General features: G+C 58.6%; 1 protein-coding gene across 5 annotated transcripts in view; it reads right to left on the bottom strand.

Moving 5' to 3' along the window:
• ADCY3 (adenylate cyclase 3) overlaps positions 1-21,576 on the bottom strand; it is a 98,406-nt gene that overhangs the window by 5,328 nt on the left and 71,502 nt on the right. For 4 of the 5 annotated variants that reach the window (XM_074991440.1, XM_074991437.1, XM_074991441.1 and 1 more), the window contains 9 exons: positions 20,344-20,463; positions 19,783-19,925; positions 18,845-19,006; positions 17,017-17,104; positions 15,815-15,931; positions 9,807-10,066; positions 9,273-9,354; positions 8,200-8,358; positions 7,017-7,163 (listed from right to left, as the gene is read on the bottom strand). In XM_074991440.1, coding sequence (XP_074847541.1) covers positions 7,017-7,163; positions 8,200-8,358; positions 9,273-9,354; positions 9,807-10,066; positions 15,815-15,931; positions 17,017-17,104; positions 18,845-19,006; positions 19,783-19,925; positions 20,344-20,463 — 1,278 coding nt within the window. The remainder of the gene's footprint in view (positions 1-7,016; positions 7,164-8,199; positions 8,359-9,272; positions 9,355-9,806; positions 10,067-15,814; positions 15,932-17,016; positions 17,105-18,844; positions 19,007-19,782; positions 19,926-20,343; positions 20,464-21,576) is intronic. The other variant, XM_074991438.1, reaches the window with a different exon arrangement.

The following is a 21,576-nucleotide window of genomic DNA, read 5'->3' as shown; positions in this document are numbered from 1 at the left end:
CCTTGCTGCTGGAGCCCCGCAAGTTGTCCTGGGCCCTTCTGCCCCCTCCCCAAAGCACAGGGGCCAGGGCAGCTGCCGCCAACCCTGCAAGGACAGAGCCACTCTGATGCAGAGTGGCTGAAAAGCGCCTCCAAGGCAGAGAAGTAGTGAGGCGATAGCAGGGGTGGGGAACCCTCCTGACCCAGCCTGCGGCTTGCCTGGATCCAGCTCCTGAGGCTCGGGGCCCCTGTCCCCCATATCTGACCCACTGCGGGAGAGGGAACACACCCCAAGCCTTGCAGGCCGGAGCCAGGCAAGCTGGGCCAGATCCAGCCCATGGGCTCGGCCCAGTGCCACTGCTACTCACTTTCATTCCCCCAGCTGGGGACGGAGGGAGGGGGCGGGGGAAGGAGCAGTGCTTCCGGGAGGCTTTATCCTCCCGCTCTGATTGGTCAAAATTCTGGCCAATCAGTGCATCAGAGGGACGTGTCTAGCAGCGGGTGGGGGTACCCAAAGCCATGTGCACACTGGGGTGTGCCACAGCTCAGCTGCACCCCGCCAGCTGGATCCTGTACCCCTAGACCGCCCTGCACCCTCCCTCCTGCCCAGACCCCCACCCCCACCATGCTCCTGTCCCTCCTTCCCAGATCCCTCACCCTAACCCCTCCCTTCAGATCCCACACTCAAAATCCTCCCGCCCAGACCCTGCACCCCCCCCCACTGCCACCCCCCCCTGCACCGAGCCACCCCCCCAGCCCACTCCTGCACCCCACCCACTGCCACTCCCTCCTGCACCGAGCCACCCCCCCCAGCCCACTCCTGCACCCCCCCCCATTGCCACCCCCTCCTGCACCTCCTGCATCGAGCCACCCCCCAGCCCACTCCTGCACCCCACCCACTGCCACTCCCTCCTGCACCGAGCCACCCCCCAGCCCACTCCTGCACCCCCCCACTGCCACTCCCTCCTGCACCGAGCCACCCCCCCAGCCCACTCCTGCACCCCACCCACTGCCACCCCCTCCTGCACCTCCTGCACCGAGCCACCCCCCCAGCCCACTCCTGCACCCCACCCACTGCCACCCCCTCCTGCACCTCCTGCACCGAGCCACCCCCGCAGCCCACTCCTGCACCCCACCCACTGCCACCCCCTCCTGCACCTCCTGCACCGAGCCACCCCCCCCAGCCCACTCCTGCACCCCATCCACTGCCACTCCCTCCTGCACCGAGCCACCCCCCCAGCCCACTCCTGCACCCCACCCACTGCCACCCCCTCCTGCACCTCCTGCACCGAGCCACCCCCCCAGCCCACTCCTGCACCCCCCCCATTGCCACCCCCTCCTGCATCGAGCCACCCCCCAGCCCACTCCTGCACCCCACCCACTGCCACTCCCTCCTGCACCGAGCCACCCCCCAGCCCACTCCTGCACCCCACCCACTGCCACTCCCTCCTGCACCGAGCCACCCCCCCAGCCCACTCCTGCACCCCACCCACTGCCACCCCCTCCTGCACCTCCTGCACCGAGCCACCCCCCCCAGCCCACTCCTGCACCCCATCCACTGCCACTCCCTCCTGCACCGAGCCACCCCCCCAGCCCACTCCTGCACCCCACCCACTGCCACCCCCTCCTGCACCTCCTGCACCGAGCCACCCCCCCCAGCCCACTCCTGCACCCCCCCCATTGCCACCCCCTCCTGCACCTAGCCACCCCCCAGCCCACTCCTGCACCCCACCCACTGCCACTCCCTCCTGCACCGAGCCACCCCCCCAGCCCACTCCTGCACCCCCCCACTGCCACTCCCTCCTGCACCGAGCCACCCCCCCAGCCCACTCCTGCACCCCACCCACTGCCACCCCCTCCTGCACCTCCTGCACCGAGCCACCCCCCCCAGCCCACTCCTGCACCCCCCCCATTGCCACCCCCTCCTGCACCTCCTGCACTGAGCCACCCCCCAGCCCACTCCTGCACCCCACCCACTGCCACTCCCTCCTGCACCGAGCCACCCCCCCCGCACACTCCTGCACCCCCCCCATTGCCACTCCCTCCTGCACCTCCTGCACCGAGCCACCCCCCAGCCCACTCCTGCACCCCCTGCACCGAGCCACCCCAGCCCACTCCTGCACCCCCCCACTACCACCCCCTCCTGCACCTCCTGCTCAGAGCCACCCCCAGCCCACTCCTGCACCCCCCCACTGCCACTCCCTCTTGCACCAAGCCACCCCCCAAGCCCACTCCTGCACCCCCACTGCCACCCCCTCCTGCACCTCCTCCTCAGAGCCACCCCCAGCCCATTCCTGCACCCCCCCCACTGCCACTCCCTCTTGCACCTCCTGCTCACAGCCACCCCCAGCTCACTCCTGCACCCCCCCACTGCCACTCCCTCCTGCACCGAGCTACCCCCAGCCCATTCCTGCACCCCCCCCACTGCCACTCCCTCCTGCACCTCCTGCTCAGAGCCACCCCCAGCCCACTCCTGCACCCCCCCCACGCTGCCACCGCCTCCTGCTCAGAGCCACCCCAGCCCACTCCTGCACCCCCTACACTGCCACCCCCTCCTGTACCTTCTGCTCAGCGCCACCCCCAGCTTGCTCCTGCACCCCCTCTCACCTAGACCCCCCCACACCCCAAGCCCATTTAGTCACTCCCACAATGACCCCTCATTTTTGGCCCCCTTCCAGAGCCTAGAGGAGCCATAAAATGTACTTAGCCCCCCTCCACCCCGCCAGGCCCTGGGGATGGTGTGTGAGGGGAATGAGGGAAGCCTCAGCTTTGTTTGTTTTCAGTTGGCAACCACATCAGTGAAGGGCTTGGGGGGTTATTTTTTGGGGCAGGGGCTTCTCACGTGTGCCCCCTGACCCAAAACTGGTTCCCCACCCCTAGGCTACAGGACTGGCTGTCAGACCAGTACTAGCTGCAGGTACAGCAGATCTCAGAGGGACGGACCCCACGGTGACACGTCCCCGCTGGAAACGGGAGGGTACAGCCAGGCATCAGCAGAGCCCTGCAAACCGAAAGCAAGCAACCACATTGTCCCGCGTTAAGCATTGGCTACGGGCGGGAAAGATCTGACGCGGTCAGGAAATGGTTTCTTTGCTTGCTTCCTTTACATGCCGATGATTAAAACCAGCAGTCTGAGGCCACAGGGTGAGGTTAGAAAGCTGGGTTAATTCAGAGCCGCCTGCTCGGGGCGGTCAGAGTTACAAACTACCTGCCTCCCCGAGGTGTCCCCCTCTGAAGTCCTACTGTACAGTACTTACAACACCAGCGACGCCCTATGGCTGCTCTGCAGAATCATAGAATCATAGAACACTAGGACTGGAAGGGAACTCGAGAGACCATTGAGTCCAGCCCCCTGCCCCAATGGCAGGACCAATAACTATTTAAACCATCCCTGATAGACATCTATCTAACCTGTTCTTAAATATCTCCAGAGATGGAGATTCCACAACCTCCCTTGGCAATTTATTCCACTGTTTGACCACCCTGACAGTTAGGAATTTTTTCCTAATGTCCAACCTAAACCTCCCTTGCTGCAGTTTAAGTCCATTGCCTCTTGTTCTATCCTCAGAGGCCAAAAAGAACAAGTTTTCTCCCTCCTCCTTATGACACCCTTTTAGATACCTGAAAACCACAATCATGTCCCCCCTCAATCTTCTCTTTTCCAAACTAAACAAGCCCAATTCTTTCAGCCTTTCTTCATAGGTCACATTCTCTCGACCTTTAATCATTCTTGTCGCTCTTTTCTGGACCTTCTCTAATTTTTCCACATCTTTCTTGAACTGTGGTTTCCAGAACTGGACAAAATACTCCAGCTGAGGCCTAACCAGCGCAGAGTAGAGCAGAAGAATGACTTCTTGTGTCTTGTTTACAACACACCAGTTAATGCATCCCAGAATCGTGCTTACTTTTTTTGCAACAGCATCACACTGTTGACTCATATTTAGCTTGTGGTCTGCTATGACCCCTAGATCCCTTTCTGATGTAGTCATTCCTAGACAGTCTCCCCCCATTCTCAAAACAAAAAGCAGTCAAGTAGCACTTTAAAGACTAGCAAAATAGTTTATTAGGTGAGCTTTCGTGGGATAGACCCACTTCTTCAGACCATAGCCAGACCAGAACAGACTCAATATTTAAGGCACAGAGAACCAAAAACAGTAAGCAAGGAGGACAAATCAGAAAAAGATAATCAAGGTGAGCAAATCAGAGAGTGGAGGGGTGGGGGGGAAGATCAAGAATTAGACTGAGTCAAGTACGCAGACAAGCCCCTATAGTGACTCAGAAAGTTCCCATCACAATTTAAACCATGTGTTAATGTGCCGAATTTGAATATAAATGTCAGTTCGTCCACTTCTCTTTCTAAAATGGAGCGATAATTTCTCTTCAGTAACACACATACCTTGAGGTCATTGACAGAATGGCCCATTCCATTAAAATGTTGACTAACTGGTTTGTGGATCTGGAGTGTTTTGAGGTCTGTTTTGTGCCCGTTGACCCTTTGTCTAAGGGAGTTAGAAGTCTGTCCAATATACAAAGCATCTGGGCATTGTTGGCACATGATGGCATTTATGATGTTAGTAGAGGAGCATGAGAAAGTGCCCATGATTCTGTGAGTAACCTGGTTAGGTCCAGTGATGGTATTTCCAGAGAAGATATGTGGACAAAGCTGGCAGTGGGCTTTGTTGCAGGGAAAGGTTCCAGGACTGGTGTTCCTGGGGTATAGACTGTGGAATAAGTCAGACTATGAACAGGAGGCAGCCAGACAACTCTCCAACACCACATTTTACAGACCTCTCTCTGCTGATCCCACTTTGGAATTCCAAAGGAAATTACAACAACTACTGAAGGAACTCCCTGCTGCTACTCAGGACCTCATTAACTCAGACACACCATCTGAGCCGCAGCCTGGATTATTCTATTTGCTTCCCAAAATCCACAAACCTGGAAACCCTGGACTCCCTATCATTTCAGGTATTGGCACCCTTACCACCGGACTATCCAGTTACGTGGACTCCCTCCTCAAACCCTATGCCACCAACGCTCCCAGCTATATCCGAGATACCACCGACTTCCTGAGGAAATTACAAAACATCGGAAAAGTTCCTGATAACACCATCCTTGCCACCATGGATGTAGAGGCTCTGTACACTAATATTCCACATAGAGATGGATTACAAGCAATCAGAAATACCATCCCTGATGCACCACAGCCAATCTGGTGTCTGACCTCTGTAACTTTGTTCTCACACACAATCATTTCCGTTTTGGGGACAATTTATACCTCCAGATTAGTGGAACTGCTATGGGCACCCACATGGCCCCACAATATGCTAATATATTTATGGCTGACCTGGAACAATGATTCCTCAGCTCTTGTCCCCTATTACCACTCCTCTACTTAAGATACATTGATGACATCTTTATGATTTGGACCCATGGTACAGAGGCTCTAGAAGAATTCCACAGAGACTTTAACAGTCTACACCCCACCATCAACTTATGCCTCGATTACAACATGCAAGAGATACATTTCCTGGATGCTACAGTACTAATCAAGGATAGCCTGATCAGTACTACACTGTACCGAAAACCTACTGATCGCTATACTTATCTACATCCTTCTAGTTTCCATCCTGCACACGTGACTAGATCCATTGTTTACAGTCAAGCTCTTAGGTACAATCGCATTTGCTCTGATCCAACTGACAGAGACCAAAAACTACAAGAACTTTACCAAATATTCATAAACCTGAATTACCCACCAGGAGAAGTAAAAAAACAAATCGACAGGGCCAGACGAATACCCAGAAACCAGATACTCCAAGATCAGCCCAAAAAAGCCAAGAACAGAACACCACTGGTCATCACCTACAGCCCCCAGCTCAGACCACTGCAACAAATTATTAAAGACCTACAACCTATTCTTAATCAGGATGCTACACTCCAGAAGGCCCTGGGTGACATGCCTGTTCTCTCCTACAGACAACCTCCCAACCTCACGAGGATCCTTACTAACAGCCACAGTCTATACCCCAGGAACACCAGTCCTGGAACCTTTCCCTGCAACAAAGCCCACTGCCAGCTTTGTCCACATATCTTCTCAGGAAATACCATCACTGGACCTAACCAGGTTACTCACAGAATCACGGACACTTTCTCATGCTTCTCTACTAACATCATAAATGCCATCATGTGCCAACAATGCCCAGATGCTTTGTATATTGGACAGACTTCTAACTCCCTTAGACAAAGGGTCAACGGGCACAAAACAGACCTCAAAACACTCCAGATCCACAAACCAGTTAGTCAACATTTTAATGGAATGGGCCATTCTGTCAATGACCTCAAGGTATGTGTGTTACTGAAGAGAAATTATCGCTCCGTTTTAGAAAGAGAAGTGGACGAACTGACATTTATATTCAAATTTGGAACATTAACACATGGTTTAAATTGTGATGGGAACTTTCTGAGTCACTATAGGGGCTTGTCTGCACACTTGACTCAATCTAATTCTTGATCTTCCCCCCCACCCCTCCACTCTCTGATTTGCTCACCTTGATTATCTTTTTCTGATTTGTCCTCCTTGCTTACTGTTTTTGGTTCTCTGTGCCTTAAATATTGAGTCTGTTCTGGTCTGGCTGTGGTCTGAAGAAGTGGGTCTGTCCCACGAAAGCTCACCTAATAAACTATTTTGCTAGTCTTTAAAGTGCTACTTGACTGCTTTTTGTTTTGATAGTGTATAGACTAGCACGGCCTCCTCTCTGTTACTATTGCCCCCATTCTGTATGTGTGAAACCGATTGTTCCTTCCCAAGTGGAGCACTTTGTATTTGTCCTTATTAAACTTCATCCTGTTTACCTCAGACCATTTCTCCAATTTACTCAGATCATTTTGAATTATGACCCTATCCTCCAAAGCAGCTGCAACCCCTCCCAGCTTGGTATCATCTGCAAACTTAATAAGAGTACTTTCTATGCCAGGCTCGTTTCTGCTCACAGGGCCCTGGCTGAACACTTCCTGCGGCCCTGGGCCTGGACTCACCGCGTCGAAGTCCGAGATGATCTCGTTGAGGAAGCGCAGGCATTCGATCCCACCGTTGTTGATACTCTCCTCCGTGTAGAAGTCAGCGAAGTTGGGGAGGGAGGCAAACATGACCCCGATTTCGTCATACGACTGGCTGTACAGCTCCTGTGGGACCAGAAACCTGGCTGGCATGGGGGACCGCAGTGTCCTGTGGCGTAGTGCACTATAGCAGCTCTATCCAGCCACAGGAAGGCACCCAGCGGGCCACGTAACCAACCCACTTATTGCACCAGGGCAGCCCAAGCCTCCTGCTAATAGACGATGGACAATGTCTGGACAATGCAAGTGCTTCTGCTACCCTTTGTCTTAATTCAACCTGCAGCTTCTGTGCCTCTAGGCCGTTAAAGGGTATATCTGCACTTGGACAGGGTAACAAGCCTCGTGGATGGGGGGAAGCAGTAGATGTGGTACGCCTAGATTGCAGTGAGGCTTTTCATACAATCTTGCACCACCTTCTCATTAACAGAAAAGGGAAATACAGCCTAGGTTGAACTGCTCCTACGTGGGTATGTGACTGGCTGGATAACCTTGCCCAGAGTGTAGTTATCAATGGTCCACCGTCACGTTGGAAGGGTATAATGAGTGGGGTTTCTCAGGGACCAGTTCTGGGGCTGGTTCTATTCGACATCTTTATCAACAATTTAGATTAACTCAGAAGGAATGTGCACGTAAAGTTTGTGGATTACACCAAGCGGTGAGGGGTTGCAAGCCCTGTTTCCTGTAAGCTGAGCGCTTGGGTAGCTGTGTCGGAGAGAGTCAGGTGCCACCCAGCTGATTGGCAGAGCATGCCCAGCCGCCGACAGCCAGCAGCGTGTTTCTACTGATGGCACATGCCTCGGTGTGCACACATTTTATTCCGCACATGGATGAACTCGTTGCTTGCCAGCCTGTCCACCCTGATCTCCACTCAGCGGAAAGATGGACCAGACTTTCCACTCCCTCGTTAGCAAGGTCCTAGTGCTGCCGGGCCCAGCTGCAGAGGCATATGTGCAGGGAACGACCTAGCACTGGCTCTGAGTGTGGGACGTAGGGAGGGTGCCTTCCACTGCTGGTTGCTCTGTCTTGAGCTGGGAAGTCAGCAGGAGTAGACTGGAAGCTTCAGCTCTCCCCAAGTCATGGTGTCTGGCTCTCCTGTTCTCACCTCATCCCGTTTCTTGGAGCCCAGGAAATGCCGGGCCACGTGCTCTGGCAACATATTGGTGACCAGGGCCTCGTTCCAGCGCCTCATCTCGTACACCCGCTCCTTCTGGTCATGGACGTCGATCTTCCACAGGAACAACGTCCGGGCCAACTTCTCCACCTGCAGGAGGGGAATGTGCCCCTGTGTCAGGCTGGGCCTCCCAAAGCTTCAAGCACAGCAACCTCGCCCATGGGCTCACGGAGGCACAGGGCTGGGGCAGGGTTAGCTTACAGCACCGTGGGCGTTTCTGTGGCAGAGTCAGAACTGGAATATGAGAGTCCCACCAGCCAGGTCTCTGCTCTAACCACTCAACACCACTGCCCCTCGCTGTGCCATGCTAGCTCCCCTGCATGGAGGTTTCGGCTGCCATGATGCAGTCACTGCAACACCCACCAGTGGGAGCTCTCCAGGGCAGTGGGTTATGGGTTTGCGCAAAGGGCGGCTGTTTCAGAGAATCCTGGGCCACCCCAGAGCCATGCAGGGCAGCTTGGTACAGAACAGATGGACGCAGCTCTTCCTGGATCTCTGGGCCACGCCAGAGTCCCATGCAAGAGGGATCGCTAGACCTCGCAAGGCCCCGTCAAGAAGCCAGAGCACTGGGAGTGCAAGTGCAGTCAGTGAAGACCAGGGGAGGAGGGCCAGGGAGAGAGAAAGGGAGAACAGGTGGCGTGGGGAGAGGGACGTGCAAGTACCGGGGGGAATGAGGTCTGGGGAGGGAAACCTACCCCAGCCCTTCCAGTTCAGCGCTGGGCTGCAGGGAGCTAGTGAAGGAACAAGCAAGAAGAGGAACCTCCAATGAGAAGGGAGGGCAGAGATGGACAAGGAAGAGGCAGAGACACCCGTCACTTGGGAGGGGACGTCTGAGCACCAGAGAGCTCAGAGCTGAGAGAGAGAAGGGGCTCTGCCTGGACAGAGTGAAACCACCCTGCACTAGGGCAGTGCAGCGTGAAGGGGCCCTGTGCCCCAGTGCCCTGTGCTGGCAGAATGCCAGGGACCCCAGACGGCTGAGGACAGGAGGGGGAGGAACCACTCACATGGCGAGAGAAGTAGTAGAAGCTGAGCATCATGATGAAAATCATCACCGTCATGGAGTACTTGGAGGGGACGAGGGCAGACCTGAGGGAGAGAGAAGAGTGAGCCACGCTTGTCCCACCCTGGCCGTCTTGCCGTCCATTCCATGGCACCCAGAGCTTCACCACGCCAAACCCAGGCACCCAGCACCCGCGTGAGGGCTTTGATGACCCTCGAGGGGCTTTCCCCCATGCCGAGCCTATCAGCTGAGACCAGCTGCCTTTGGACCATCAGGGAGCACCCATGTGTTACAGCCTCCCCCCGCCCCAAAGGCACCAGAGCAGACACGACCAGGCGTCCGCCTGCAGCAGAGCAGACTCTTTTGGGTGCAACATGAGCAGAGTACCTGGCAGACAGGGGATGGATCAGTGTGCGGTGGGTGGGAGGGAAGGGGCCCAGGGAAAGGCCTGGAACTGGATCAATGAGGGACCATCACAGGGAACGGTCCCACGTGGCTCCCGGCACCCTCCCCTCCTCGAGGCGCCCGGTGCCCTTACGCGTTCTCCTTGAAGCGTCTCTGATCGTACTCGTCGAAGATCTGCTGCCAGGAGAAGATGTTGACCACTCCCATGGCCCAGGTGATCATGATCATCAGGGTGAGCTTCACCATGTGGCTGACCTGCACCAGCATGATGGTGGCAATGAGGGCCAGCACGGCGATATAGCTGTAATACTTGGGGTTCTCCACGCAGCCCCCCGCCGGCAGGGTCACTGCGGTGCTGTTGCTGGCGCTGCTGTAGTACTGGAGGCAGCTGAGCTGTGGGGCGGCAGAGAGATGGGTGAGGGCCGGCAGCGGAGGGCCCCTCTGGACTCGTGCTTTGCTATGGAGGCAATGGCCTGGCTGGGTGGGTGCAACAAGGACAGGCCTTCTTTCGCCTTCTGCCATCGCTCGGTTTTTCGGGGGGCCCGATCCTGAAGGCCCCACCCTCTGCAAAGTCAGTGCCCTGAGGCTACCGAGCCTGTGCCTGGCCTGCCCAGGAAACGAAGAGCCACCTTGCCTCGGGCCCTGGCTGAGGAACGCCAGGCTGGCCCTGTCAGCGTAGCAGCCAGTTAGTTCCCCAGGAGGCGGCTTTCCTCGCAGCGTGGCAGGATTCCCAGCGCCGCAGGCTTCGTGCAGCTCTCCAGGGGAACGGCCGGTGGTTTCCTCTGACCCAGGTTCACTTTGAACCAGCGACTCTGGGTGAGAAGCTCCCTTGCTAGTTAGTCTGTTTAATGCAGGACATGTGCCCAGACGAGATAGGGACTGTCTGGGCCACAGAGATGGGCAGGTGCTGTCGGAAACCCAGCCAACCACTACAGACCCTTCCCCGGAGACCCACTCGCCACCACCCCTGCACACAGCTGAGTACTGTTACCACCATGGAGTTGGCAAGAGAAGGCCCTGGTCGGAGGAGGGCAACGCTCATGCGTCAGGGCATAAGCCGACCAGCAGCTGCAAGGCACTGGGAAGGGGTGAGGCAGGCGGTACTGGAGACTGTATCTGTATCATTAGCCCTTGGAAAGTCCGACCTCCTCCCATTAAAACAGCTGAGCTGGATGCGGCTGTGCTAGACGTATCCACGCTCTGCCCCCTTGGCAACCTGTCAGGCGCCTGGGACTGCACCGGGTCTTTCCGTGGAGGTGTCTGAGCTGCCCTGCCCTCTCATGTGCAGCTGCAGAGACAGCCTCTCATGAGGACCAAGGCAGAGCACGCCGGGGCTGTCCCCTTGCAATCAAGCACTGATGCCCGCTGCCCTTTCAGATCACTTCAGCGGGTGTAAATGCAAACACAGGGGCTGGCTGTCCTCACGGCTGTGTAAAACGGGGCCTCTCTGTCACACCCAGCGGAGTGACACTGCAGCGGAAGGGCTGTTGGCATCAGGCCCCCCAGGGATTTAGCCCATTAATAACGGGGCTGAAAATATCCGGCTGCCGTCAATCTTTGCTGCTTCCGATCAATGCCCCCGAGGGCAGCGCGGTCTGAACAATTATCGGCGCCCCCAAAACGGGAAGGTCAGAATGGACGGACGAACCGAGACGGCATTTCGAGGTCACCGCCTGCAAGGCATATGCACAGCCGCAGCACAGGGGGACGGCTCAGCCCCCCACCGAGAGGTTTTCAATAACTACTGTGGTTTAGCCAAACACAGCCCTGGCATCCGGCCACACCGATCCATGGAAATGCCCCCTGCGCAGGCCCCAGCACAGTTAACAGGCCTTTCAGGGCACCTTCTCCTGCGACACTCATCGCCTTCCTAGCAATGCAGGGCGGAAAGGCAGCTCAGCCAGGCTCTGAGACCAGCCCTCTGCACTGAGGCAGGAACAAGGAAACCTAGACCATCCCTGACAGGTGTTTGTCCAAGAGGGTCAAACACTTGCAGTGACAGGGAGACCACGCGTCCCTTGGAAGCCTATTCCAGAGCTTTGCCAGCCTTAGAAAGATTTCCCCTAATAGCTCACTTAAATCTCCCTTGCTGCAAATTACCCCATTATCTCTTGTTCTTCCTCCAGCAGGCGTGGGGACAATGGACACAGTCCTCTGTAACAGTTCTTAATAGGGTTGAAGACTGTTCCCAGGTCCCCCTCAGGATTTTTGCAGAGAACAGGGCCAGTTTTTTTTCCTTCGTCGAGCTGGTCTTTTAACCCAGTGGTCTCCACCTGTCCAAACTTCCCTACTGCCTTCCGGAGTTTGAACTGTCCAGTTTCGCCTCATGCCAAAAGGACTTGCTTACAAAGTGAGACCTACAAATACAGAAGGGGCCCAGCCCGCTGGACTGAAAAGCGGCTGCCCGCCTCCGTATACCATAAAAACGTCAAAGAATTCGATTGCAATAGAAATACTGAACGAGCAGCTTAGTGCAGCGTGTACAGAGCAGTCTAAACAAGTCACCGATGGCAGGACATTTCGGTTTGCACTGACTTTACGAGGGCTTTCTGTGTAGCCTGTTGTAAAACGAGGTAAATACCTAGATGAGTGACGTGCCCCTTGGAAGACGTCTGTATGCCCCCAGGTAAGCGAACCAGGTTCCCTCTAAGCTGCGTAGCCATGTGGCCGCTCAACTGCCTAATAAGCCCCGAGCAGGAGTTCAGAGCTGCCGTGCACCAGGCTACGTCTGCCACCTTTCCCCAGCTGCGGCAGCTCCCTGCGGCTGGGCTGGATTCAGAAAGGGGCTTTAGGAGCTGCAGTCTGGGGCCCCTTTAGCTCAAGACCCTGGGCTGCAGCCACTAAGACCCCTGCGTTCAGGGCCAGCCCTACCTGGCCAAGGGGTGGTGGGCGGCAAAGAAGGCTCTGCACGCTGCCATTCCTCCCCGCGGCTGCAGCTGTCCCCGCGTGCTGCTCTTGTGCCGCTCTCGCCGCGAGACGCCATCCCCACAGCTCCCACTGGCTGGGGATCGTGGCCAATGGCAGCTGCAGGTGAGCAGGGGGCAGCGCAGGTAGCACGGAGCCACCGGTTCTGTATCCCACCACCAAATGAGAGCTGCCCCAGGGGACTGCCCGGTACCGCGACTGCCGGCCCCAGCCCTGAGCTTCCCCTCACCCCAGCCCTGAGCCCCCTGCACCCACCCCCACACCGCAGCCCTGAGCTTCCCCTCACCCCAGCCCTGAGCCACCTGCACCCACCCCCACACCACAGCCCTGAGCTTCCCCTAACCCCCCTCCCTCACCCCAGCCCTGAGCCCCCTGCACCCACCCCCACACCGCAGCCCTGAACTTCCCCTCACCCCCTCCCTCACCCCAGCCCTGAGCCACCTGCACCCACCCCCACACCGCAGCCCTGAGCTTCCCCTAACCCCCCTCCCTCACCCCAGCCCTGAGCCACCTGCACCCACCCCCACACCACAGCCCTGAGCTTCCCCTAATCCCCCTTCCTCACCCCAGCCCTGAGCCCCCTGCACCCACCCCCAAACCGCAGCCCTGAGCTTCCCCTCACCCCCTCCCTCACCCCAGCCCTGAGCCACCTGCACCCACCCCCACACCGCAGCCCTGAGCTTCCCCTAACCCCAACTCCCTCACCCCAGCCCTGAGCCACCTGCACCCACCCCCACACCACAGCCCTGAGCTTCCCCTAACCCCCCTCCCTCACCCCAGCCCTGAGCCCCCTGCACCCACCCCCAAACCCGCAGCCCTGAGCTTCCCTTCACCCCCTCCCTCACCCCAGCCCTGAGCCACCTGCACCCACCCCCACACCACAGCCCTGAGCTTCCCCTAATCCCCCTCCCTCACCCCAGCCCTGAGCCCCCTGCACCCACCCCCAAACCGCAGCCCTGAGCTTCCCCTCACCCCCTCCCTCACCCCAGCCCTGAGCCACCTGCACCCACCCCCACACCGCAGCCCTGAGCCCCCTGCACCCACCCCTCCACACCCCCACACCGCAGCCCTGAGCTTCCCCTCACCCCCTCCCTCACCCCAGCCCTGAGCCCCCTGCACCCACCCCCACACTGCAGCCCTGAGCTTCCCCTCACCCCCTCCCTCACCCCAGCCCTAAGCCCCCTGCACCCAACCGCACACCGCAGCCCTGAGCCCCCTGCACCCACCCCCTCCACACCCCCACACCGCAGCCCTGAGCTTCCCCTCACCCCCTCCCTCACACCAGCCCTGAGCCCCCTGCACCCACCCCCACACCGCAGCCCTGAGCTTCCCCTCACCCCCTCCCTCACACCAGCCCTGAGCCCCCTGCACCCACCCCCACACCGCAGCCCTGAGCTTCTCCTCACCCCCTCCCTCACCCCAGCCCTGAGCCCCCTGCACCCACCCCCTCCACACCCCACACCGCAGCCCTGAGCTTCCCCTAACCCCCTCCCTCACCCCAGCCCTGAGCCCCCTGCACCCACCCCCTCCACACCCCACACCGCAGCCCTGAGCTTCCCCTAACCCCCTCCCTCACCCCAGCCCTGAGCCCCCTGCACCCACCCCCTCCACACCCCCACACTGCAGCCCTGAGCTTCCCCTCACCCCCTCCCTCACCCCAGCCCTGAGCCCCCTGCACCCACCCCCACACCGCAGCCGAGCTTCCCCTAACCCCCTCCCTCACCCCAGCCCTGAGCCCCCTGCACCCACCCCCTCCACACCCACACCACAGCCCTGAGCTTCCCCTAACCCCCTCCCTCACCCCAGCCCTGAGCCCCCTGCACCCACCCCCTCCCACCCCCCGCACCCCAGTCCTGAGCCCCCTCCACACCCCACACCACAGCCCTGAGGCCCACCCACACCTCAAGTCCTTAATTCCCTCCCAAATCCCCCCTCCTGCCCTGTAACTCCCACCCTGACCCAGCACCCTACCCCAGCCTCTTGCCCTGAGCCCTCTCCCACACATTAAACCCCTTGGCCCTGGCCTGGAGCCTCCTTTAGTACCCCAAAAGCCTCATCCCCAGCTACAGCCCTCATCCCTCCAAAGCCATGAGTCCCCTCTCATATTCAGAACTCCTCAGCCCAAGCCCATCACTGATCTCTGCGTGCAGAATGAGGTTTGTCCTGTGCCCCGATACGGAGGTGACGGGTGGCACGTCACTGCCATATTGGTGCACAGAAAAAAATTCATTCTGCACATGGACATAAAAGAGCCGAGGGAGCACTGACGCGGACCCCTGGCTGGGAGCTGTTGTTCTTAGCTTCTCCCAGCTTTCTTGCTCTCCTCTGGATTTTCTCCAGTCGATTAGAATCACAGACTCCAAGGGCGGGAAGGGACCCCAGGAGGTCGTCTAGTCCAGCTCCCTGCCCAAAACAGGATCTACCACAACCAAGTCATCCCAGTCAGGACCTTGTCCAGCCGGTACTTAAAAACCTCGAGGGATGGAGAATCCACCACCTCTCTAGGCAACACATTCCAGTGCTTCACCAGCCTCCTGGGGAAGTAGTTTTTCCTAATATCCCACCTAGTCCTCTCCCTCGTCAACTTCAGACCATTGCTCCTTGTTCTGCCATCTGACACCACTGAGAACAGTTTCTCACCCTCCTCTTTAGAGGCCCCCTTCAGTAAGTTGAAGGCTGCTATTAAATCACCCCTAAGTCTCTTCTGTAAACTAAACAAGCCCAAACCCCTCAGCCTATCCCCATAGATCCTATTCTCCAGTCCCTTAATCATTTTTGTCGCCCTCTGCTGAACCTGCTCCAGCAAATCCACATCCTTTTTATACTGGGGGGCCCAAAACTGGACGCAATATTCCAGATGTGGCCTCACCAGATCCACGTCTTTGTTAAACTGAGGCACTCGGGTCTGGACAGAGCGCTCCAGCTGAGGCCTCATCACTGCTGAATACAGTGGGACAACTTCCCAGGTACGTACAATGCTCCTGCTAAGTGACATTAGGCTTTTCCACAACGGCCTCACGTTGCCAACTCATTCAGTTTGTGGCCCAGGACAACCCCGGCCCCTCTCCCGCCCTGCGACCCTCTGGCAGCTATTCCCCATTCTGCAGCCTCTTGATTCCGGCTGTCGCCAGGTTCCTCTTCTGAGGTGCCCACTGAAGTGACCTCATTCTGCTGTGAGGTGGCAGGAAAAACAGCAGCAAGGGAAAGGGTTCTCACCATATCCACGACGTCGGCCAGCGTGAGGATAAAGATGGCCGACATGGCCCAGGTGTTCCGAGCCCAGCGGGTCCTGTCGATCCAAGTGGAAAAGGCTACGAGCTTTTTGGGGAACACCTACAAAGAGAAGAGGCTTTTCACTCTGTGACTCTCAGTCCTGCGGCCCAGGGGCTACAGTGACAGGAGCCTGGTAAGTACCCAGCACCCAGAATCCCAAAGTGCTGTGCCAACGCTCAGTTCAGTGGGAGTTCGAGACCTAAATCCCTGTGAGGCTGTGGCCCAACTGTTAACCCCCCCATCGCAGCTTGGGGAGAGCACTCCACATGGGGGCACTTAGTGGCTGAACCCCAGGCTTTCTGCATGTCTCTGGCTGAAGGGGTTGGATCCCCCATAATCTCAGCTTTCAATTCATATCAAAACCTACTCTCTAGCCCTTACCCCCGGGAAGGAACCCTGCCAAACACAGGGCAGCCTTGCCTTCCTGGAGCTACAGCCAGGCTAATACAACAGCTTCCACACAGGCGAGAACAACCCCATTCACTTCTGGGGCTGGGGGCGTGGTGTTCACTGCACAGCTGACTTAGGAGCACTACAATGGAAACACAGTTTGCTGTTCCAGCGCTGAATGCTTTAGCACCAACATCCAGCCAAGGTACCTGCCTGCTGTTGCTTCTCGCTGTGGTGATGGACGCTGGGCCAAAGAGAAACCGCTGATCAAGGGGGAGGAGTGAGTAACATCCAAGCATTTCACTTCACCTCTGCTCACACCTCAACCATGATTTCAAAGCACATGAAGGACTGAAGGCTGGGCGCAGGAATGGCTATTAGCCAGGGTGGGCAGGAATAGTGTCTCTAGCCTCTGTTTGCCAGAAACTGGGACTGGGTGGATCACCTTCTGCTCATTCTCTCTGGGACATTAGGCACTGGCGTCTGTCACAAGCCAGGACGCTGGGCTGGATGGACCTTTGGTCCGAACCAGTGTGGCCGTTCTTACATTCTCATGGGGACCTACAGCTTAGCCCCTCCTACTTCAGAAGTTCCCCGCTCTCTGATCACATCTTACAGGGGACTCTCCATTCGCTATTAGCAATATGGGGTCTATGGCACACAGTGGAGCAGGGCTGATTCCATCCGCCTCCACTGACTGCTGAGGAGCTGTGGGTGCTCAGCCCCTCTCAGGAGCAAATCGTCTGCTCTCTTACCCTGGGGAAAATGGCGGCCAGAGAGCAGAGCGTCAGGATGAGCAGGAGGATCTCTCCGATAACAAACGTCACATAATTGGCCACCAGCCTGCAGAGAGAGAATCCAAAATCAGTGCTGCGTGCGTGTTTGTGTGTGTGCGTGTCTAGTGACGGCGCTAGCCGGGCAGCTGGGGGGGTTCCCACAGGATTCCCTTGCTACCCCCACGGGCTTTCCACCACAGCATCAGATACCGGCGTGTGCTTACTCAGAGCAGACTGCATCTGGGCTGGGAAGTGCGGGCAGCACAAGCAGAGCATGGAAAACAGCTGGCACGGGGCTGAGAAAGCTGCCGGGCACGTCCCAACCTCACGTGCTCAACAGGGCAAAACAGACATGAAGCCAACACGTGCTGCCTGCAGCCGGTAACTCAACTGGCTCCTCCTCCAGCTGAGGTGGAAGAGGCCTGGGCTGTGGACAACTCCTGGCAGGCAGGATAAAGGTGAGAACAAGAGCGTAACAAAGTGCTACTGTGGAAATAGGTTCAATTCCTGGCTCAGTCACAGACACAGAGCAATCTTGGACATGTCAGAAGCCCTTCTGTGCCTCAGTTTCCCCATCTATACAATGGGGATAATAGGGCTGCTGCAAAAATGGCTACATGCCGGATTGTGAAGTCCTTGGATACTACAGGAAGAGGGCCCCCGCTGCTGCTGCTGGAGAAGGGGAAATGATCTTTTCACACACTTTTTAACTCAGTTTCATAAAAATCTTTTCAGCAGCTGTGAACACCAGGTGGCTTTTGCAGCATCATGGATGAGAAGGAGCATTTGCAAAGCAGCCACCGTGGGTGTGGTTCTGTGCAAAACAGACACAAAACCAAAGCCCTCGGGGTCTAGCCAAGCTGGAAGAGCTGGAGGCTCTGCACAGCGGCAGATTTCTAGGCTGTGTTCAATTCCCCTCTGCCTTTCCCCTTTTACACTGGCCGGGTACAACAGTCTCGTAGCCCTGGTCAAGCGCACAGCCAGGGATTCACTCACAGCTAGGGAGACCGAGGCCTGCCTTGGGTGCTAATCGTTTAAGCATTAGGCCACAAAGTCACCTTCCCGCTAGGCTTGAGGCAGGGGACCAGCCCCGGCTCGGCACAGCAAACGCGTGTTCTCACGAGGCATCCCCATGGCAACCTGCCCACACTCAGAGAGAGGGCGGCTGGCCCTGCACGGTGACTCGGTCCGGTCGATTCACTGTTCCATTGCCCTTCCCCAGGGTTGTGGGCAGAGGGGGCCGTCAATAGGATGAAGCCCAAGAGCAGCCGGAGAGAAAAAGCAGAAAACACGGCTGGTGGGGCGGGAGGGGTGGTGCCGGTTTGAGGGAGGAAGGAACTTCCCCCCCTGCACAACCCCTGCTGCAGCCAGGCTGGGCCCGTTCCAGGCGGATGCCCTTTGATGGCAGCGGAATGGCCCACGTGCAATGAGTTTGGGGAGGTCTCAGCCCAGCCTGCGGAGTTCGCAACATGTGGCCCAGCGAGCACAGCTGGCAAAGATCGGCAGGGCCACGGGGGGAAAGCTGGGCCTCGAGCTGGTCCTTCTGGGCCAGGGCTGGGGAAGCTACAGCAGCTGCTGCCTGTGCTCTAGCTCCCCACCAGGCACACCGTCCGGGAGCCACGCCTGCGCACCCCGGCCTCCCTGGGGCACCTCTGGGGATGGGAGCGCTGGGAGCGGTGTGCCTGGCCCAGAGGGAGGAGGAGGGGATTCCCGCTCAGCCCCGCAGGCCCCCAGCCCGGCACAGAGCCCCACGGTGCTGGGGGCGGCACAGACCATCCCCGCTGCACGCCCAACGCCAGCCACTCACCAGGGGTCGAGCGAGACCTCCGCCAGGGCGGTGAAGACCAGCACCGCACAGGAGCAGCTGAAGGCGGCCCCGCTCTGCTTCTCCTTCTCCACAGAGTAGCGCGCCTCCATCTCAGGGGTGACGAAGCGCATGGAGAGGCGGTACGTGGACTTCCCCTTCAGCCTGCCCGAGACACCACCAACCCCAGTGAGGTGCCACAGGCTGGGCACAAGGGGCAAAGGGAGAGGCAGGCGCTGCCGTCGCCGGGACAGGCCCCACGGCGGGAGGCAGAGGGTCCGTGGGAGGGGACAGGCCCCATGGCAGGAGGGAGAGAGAGTGTCTGTGGGAGGGGACAGGCCCCACGGTGGGAGGCAGAGGGTCCGTGGGAGGGGACAGGCCCCACGGCGGGAGGCAGAGGGTCCGTGGGAGGGGACAGGCCCCACGGCGGGAGGGAGAGGAACTTGGGAGGGGACAGGCCCCACGGCGGGAGATGGAGGAACAGCTCCTGCCCCCACGCCTGGTGCTGCGAGGGGCACACCGAGGGTACGACCACGCGCTGCTCCTACGGCACTGCTGGGCCGGCGGACGCCGCGTGGGTGACGCCCCTCAGCAGCGCAGTGAGACAGGCCAGCCGCAGCTCAGTTACTCTCTGGGCGAGGGAGGCCATGGTGGCAGGGTGCAGGCGGCTGGGCGGTGTCCTGGGTGAGCCCCACGGAGGCGGTGGGAGGGGGGCAGGGGGCAGGGCGACTCTGCCTGGATGCACTGGGGCGTTCCCCGTGAGAAGGGGGGGCCGGGGCCCCACAGCAGGCTGCACGGGGGAGCACTGCATGACAGGGGGAGGCTGGGTGGGTCCCGACAGCCGGGCTGCAGGGGGGAGCTCCCTGGGACCTGGCGACTGAGGCCCTACAGCAGGCAGAGCAGGGGAGCTCGCCGTGACCCGGGAGCCCGGGGCCACTCACGCCTGTACGGACTCCCTCTCCAGCAGGGCTTCGTTGAGCAGGTTGTTGAGCTCCTGCTCGTTCTGCGAGGCGTCGACCACTCTCTCGGCCAGGTCGCGCAGGCGCAGGCGCCGCCGGGGGTTGGGAAAGGAGGGGTTCACCACCTGGGGAGGGGCGAGAGTCAGGCCAAGGCAAAGCCTGGGCGTACTGGCTGACCGTCTCCTCCCGAGAGCAGCTTGGCAGCTGGGGCCAGATTCCCAGGGAGAAGGGGTGTGAAAAAGGGCCCTGACCAGCTCACCAGCTACAGGCCTGGCCCCCCCACTTCCAGTCACACCCCGCTCCATATGCATGGGGCGAGGATCCCCGTGGCCAGCTCCGTTCAGACCCTGGCAGAGACGCACAAAGCCCCAGAGCGTGTCCCCCTTCTCCTTTGGTCCCGGAACAGCCTTCGGCGGCCGGGACAGAATTCCCCGGGGTGCTCCAACCCGAGGGGTAACAATACCCTCGCCCATGGTCACCCTCCAGCCTGCTGCTGGGCTCCGATACCCCTCCCCTGCCTGGCCTGCCCCGGGCGGCTCTCACCCGGGTGTCCAGCTCCTCGGCCTCGTCGGGCGTGGTGCAGGTGGTGTTGATGCTGCCGTTACACTCCTTGGTGTTGATCAGCAGCGGGGAGTCCCCATGGGAGGACGTCAGGGACAGCTTCTAGAACAGCAGGGGTGGGTGGGAATTCAGCCAGCGGGACCTCAGGCTGGGAGCCGGTGTTCTATTCCCTGGCCCGCAGCCCAGGCCGCGTGCTGGTCCCTCTGCAAGGGCTGGGGGGCAGGGTTCTCGTATTTTCTCCGAGGGAAAACGGGACACCCCACAGGCCCAGCCCGAGGTCATAGACACATAACACCAGAACTGGAAGGGACCTTGAAAGGTCCTTGAGTGCAGTTCCCTGAACTCATGGCAGGACCATTCAGACCATTCCCGGCAGGTGTGTGTCTAACCTGTTGTTAAATATCTCCAGCGATGGAGATTCCACAACCTCCCGGGGCAATTTATTCCACTGTTTGACCACCCTGACAGCTTGGGTGTTTGACCTCATGTGCTACCTAACCCTCCCTTGCTGCAGTTTAACCCCTCATGCTCCATGTCCTACCCTCAGAGGCCAAGGAGAATAACTTTCCTCCCTCCTCCTTGTAACACCCTTTTAGGTGTTTAAAGCTCTTATGGCCCCTTTCAGCCTTCTCTGTTAACCCTAAACAAACCCAGGCCTGTCAGTCGTCCCTCAGAGGCTCTGTTTTCTAGACCTTCAACAATGTTTGTTGCTCTTCTCTGGACTATGCCTGGGGCTGCAGTGAGCCCTCTGTCACCCACCCGCATGGGCCGGCCTGGCCTGAGCCGCTCTCCTGAGCCCTCCCATGCACCCAGGACTGGCCTTGCCACCTCCCTCCATACCTCCCACCCCATGCTTCTCTGTACCCTGCTGGGGGTTACCCCCCACTTTTCTGGCACAACTGTGTGTTTGTCCCATTTGCTTTTGTCTGCTGATGATCAGTTGGCACAAGCAAGTGGGGAAAAGACCCTGTTTTTCCCCAAAAAGTCGGGACGGCCCAGACAGGGCTTTAAAAAGGGACCAACCTGGCCAAAATGGGACATGCAGCTGCCCTGTGTGTAACCCACACACCTATGTGTGGGTCGCTGTCCCCTGTAGTGGCCCCTAAAGTGCTTCACAGAGAAGACTCAGCATCCTCTACAGCCCCAGCTGAGAGGGAGCAGGCTTTTTAGCTCAGACTGTAGCGGCACCTGCACAGAGGTCCCAGGTTCAAGTCG

This window comes from Carettochelys insculpta, chromosome 3 (genome assembly GCF_033958435.1).
Source record: "Carettochelys insculpta isolate YL-2023 chromosome 3, ASM3395843v1, whole genome shotgun sequence".
In the NCBI taxonomy this organism is placed as follows: Eukaryota; Metazoa; Chordata; order Testudines; family Carettochelyidae; genus Carettochelys; species Carettochelys insculpta.
The sequence above is the reverse complement of the archived record's forward strand: the minus strand, read 5'-3'. Positions and strand labels throughout refer to the sequence as shown.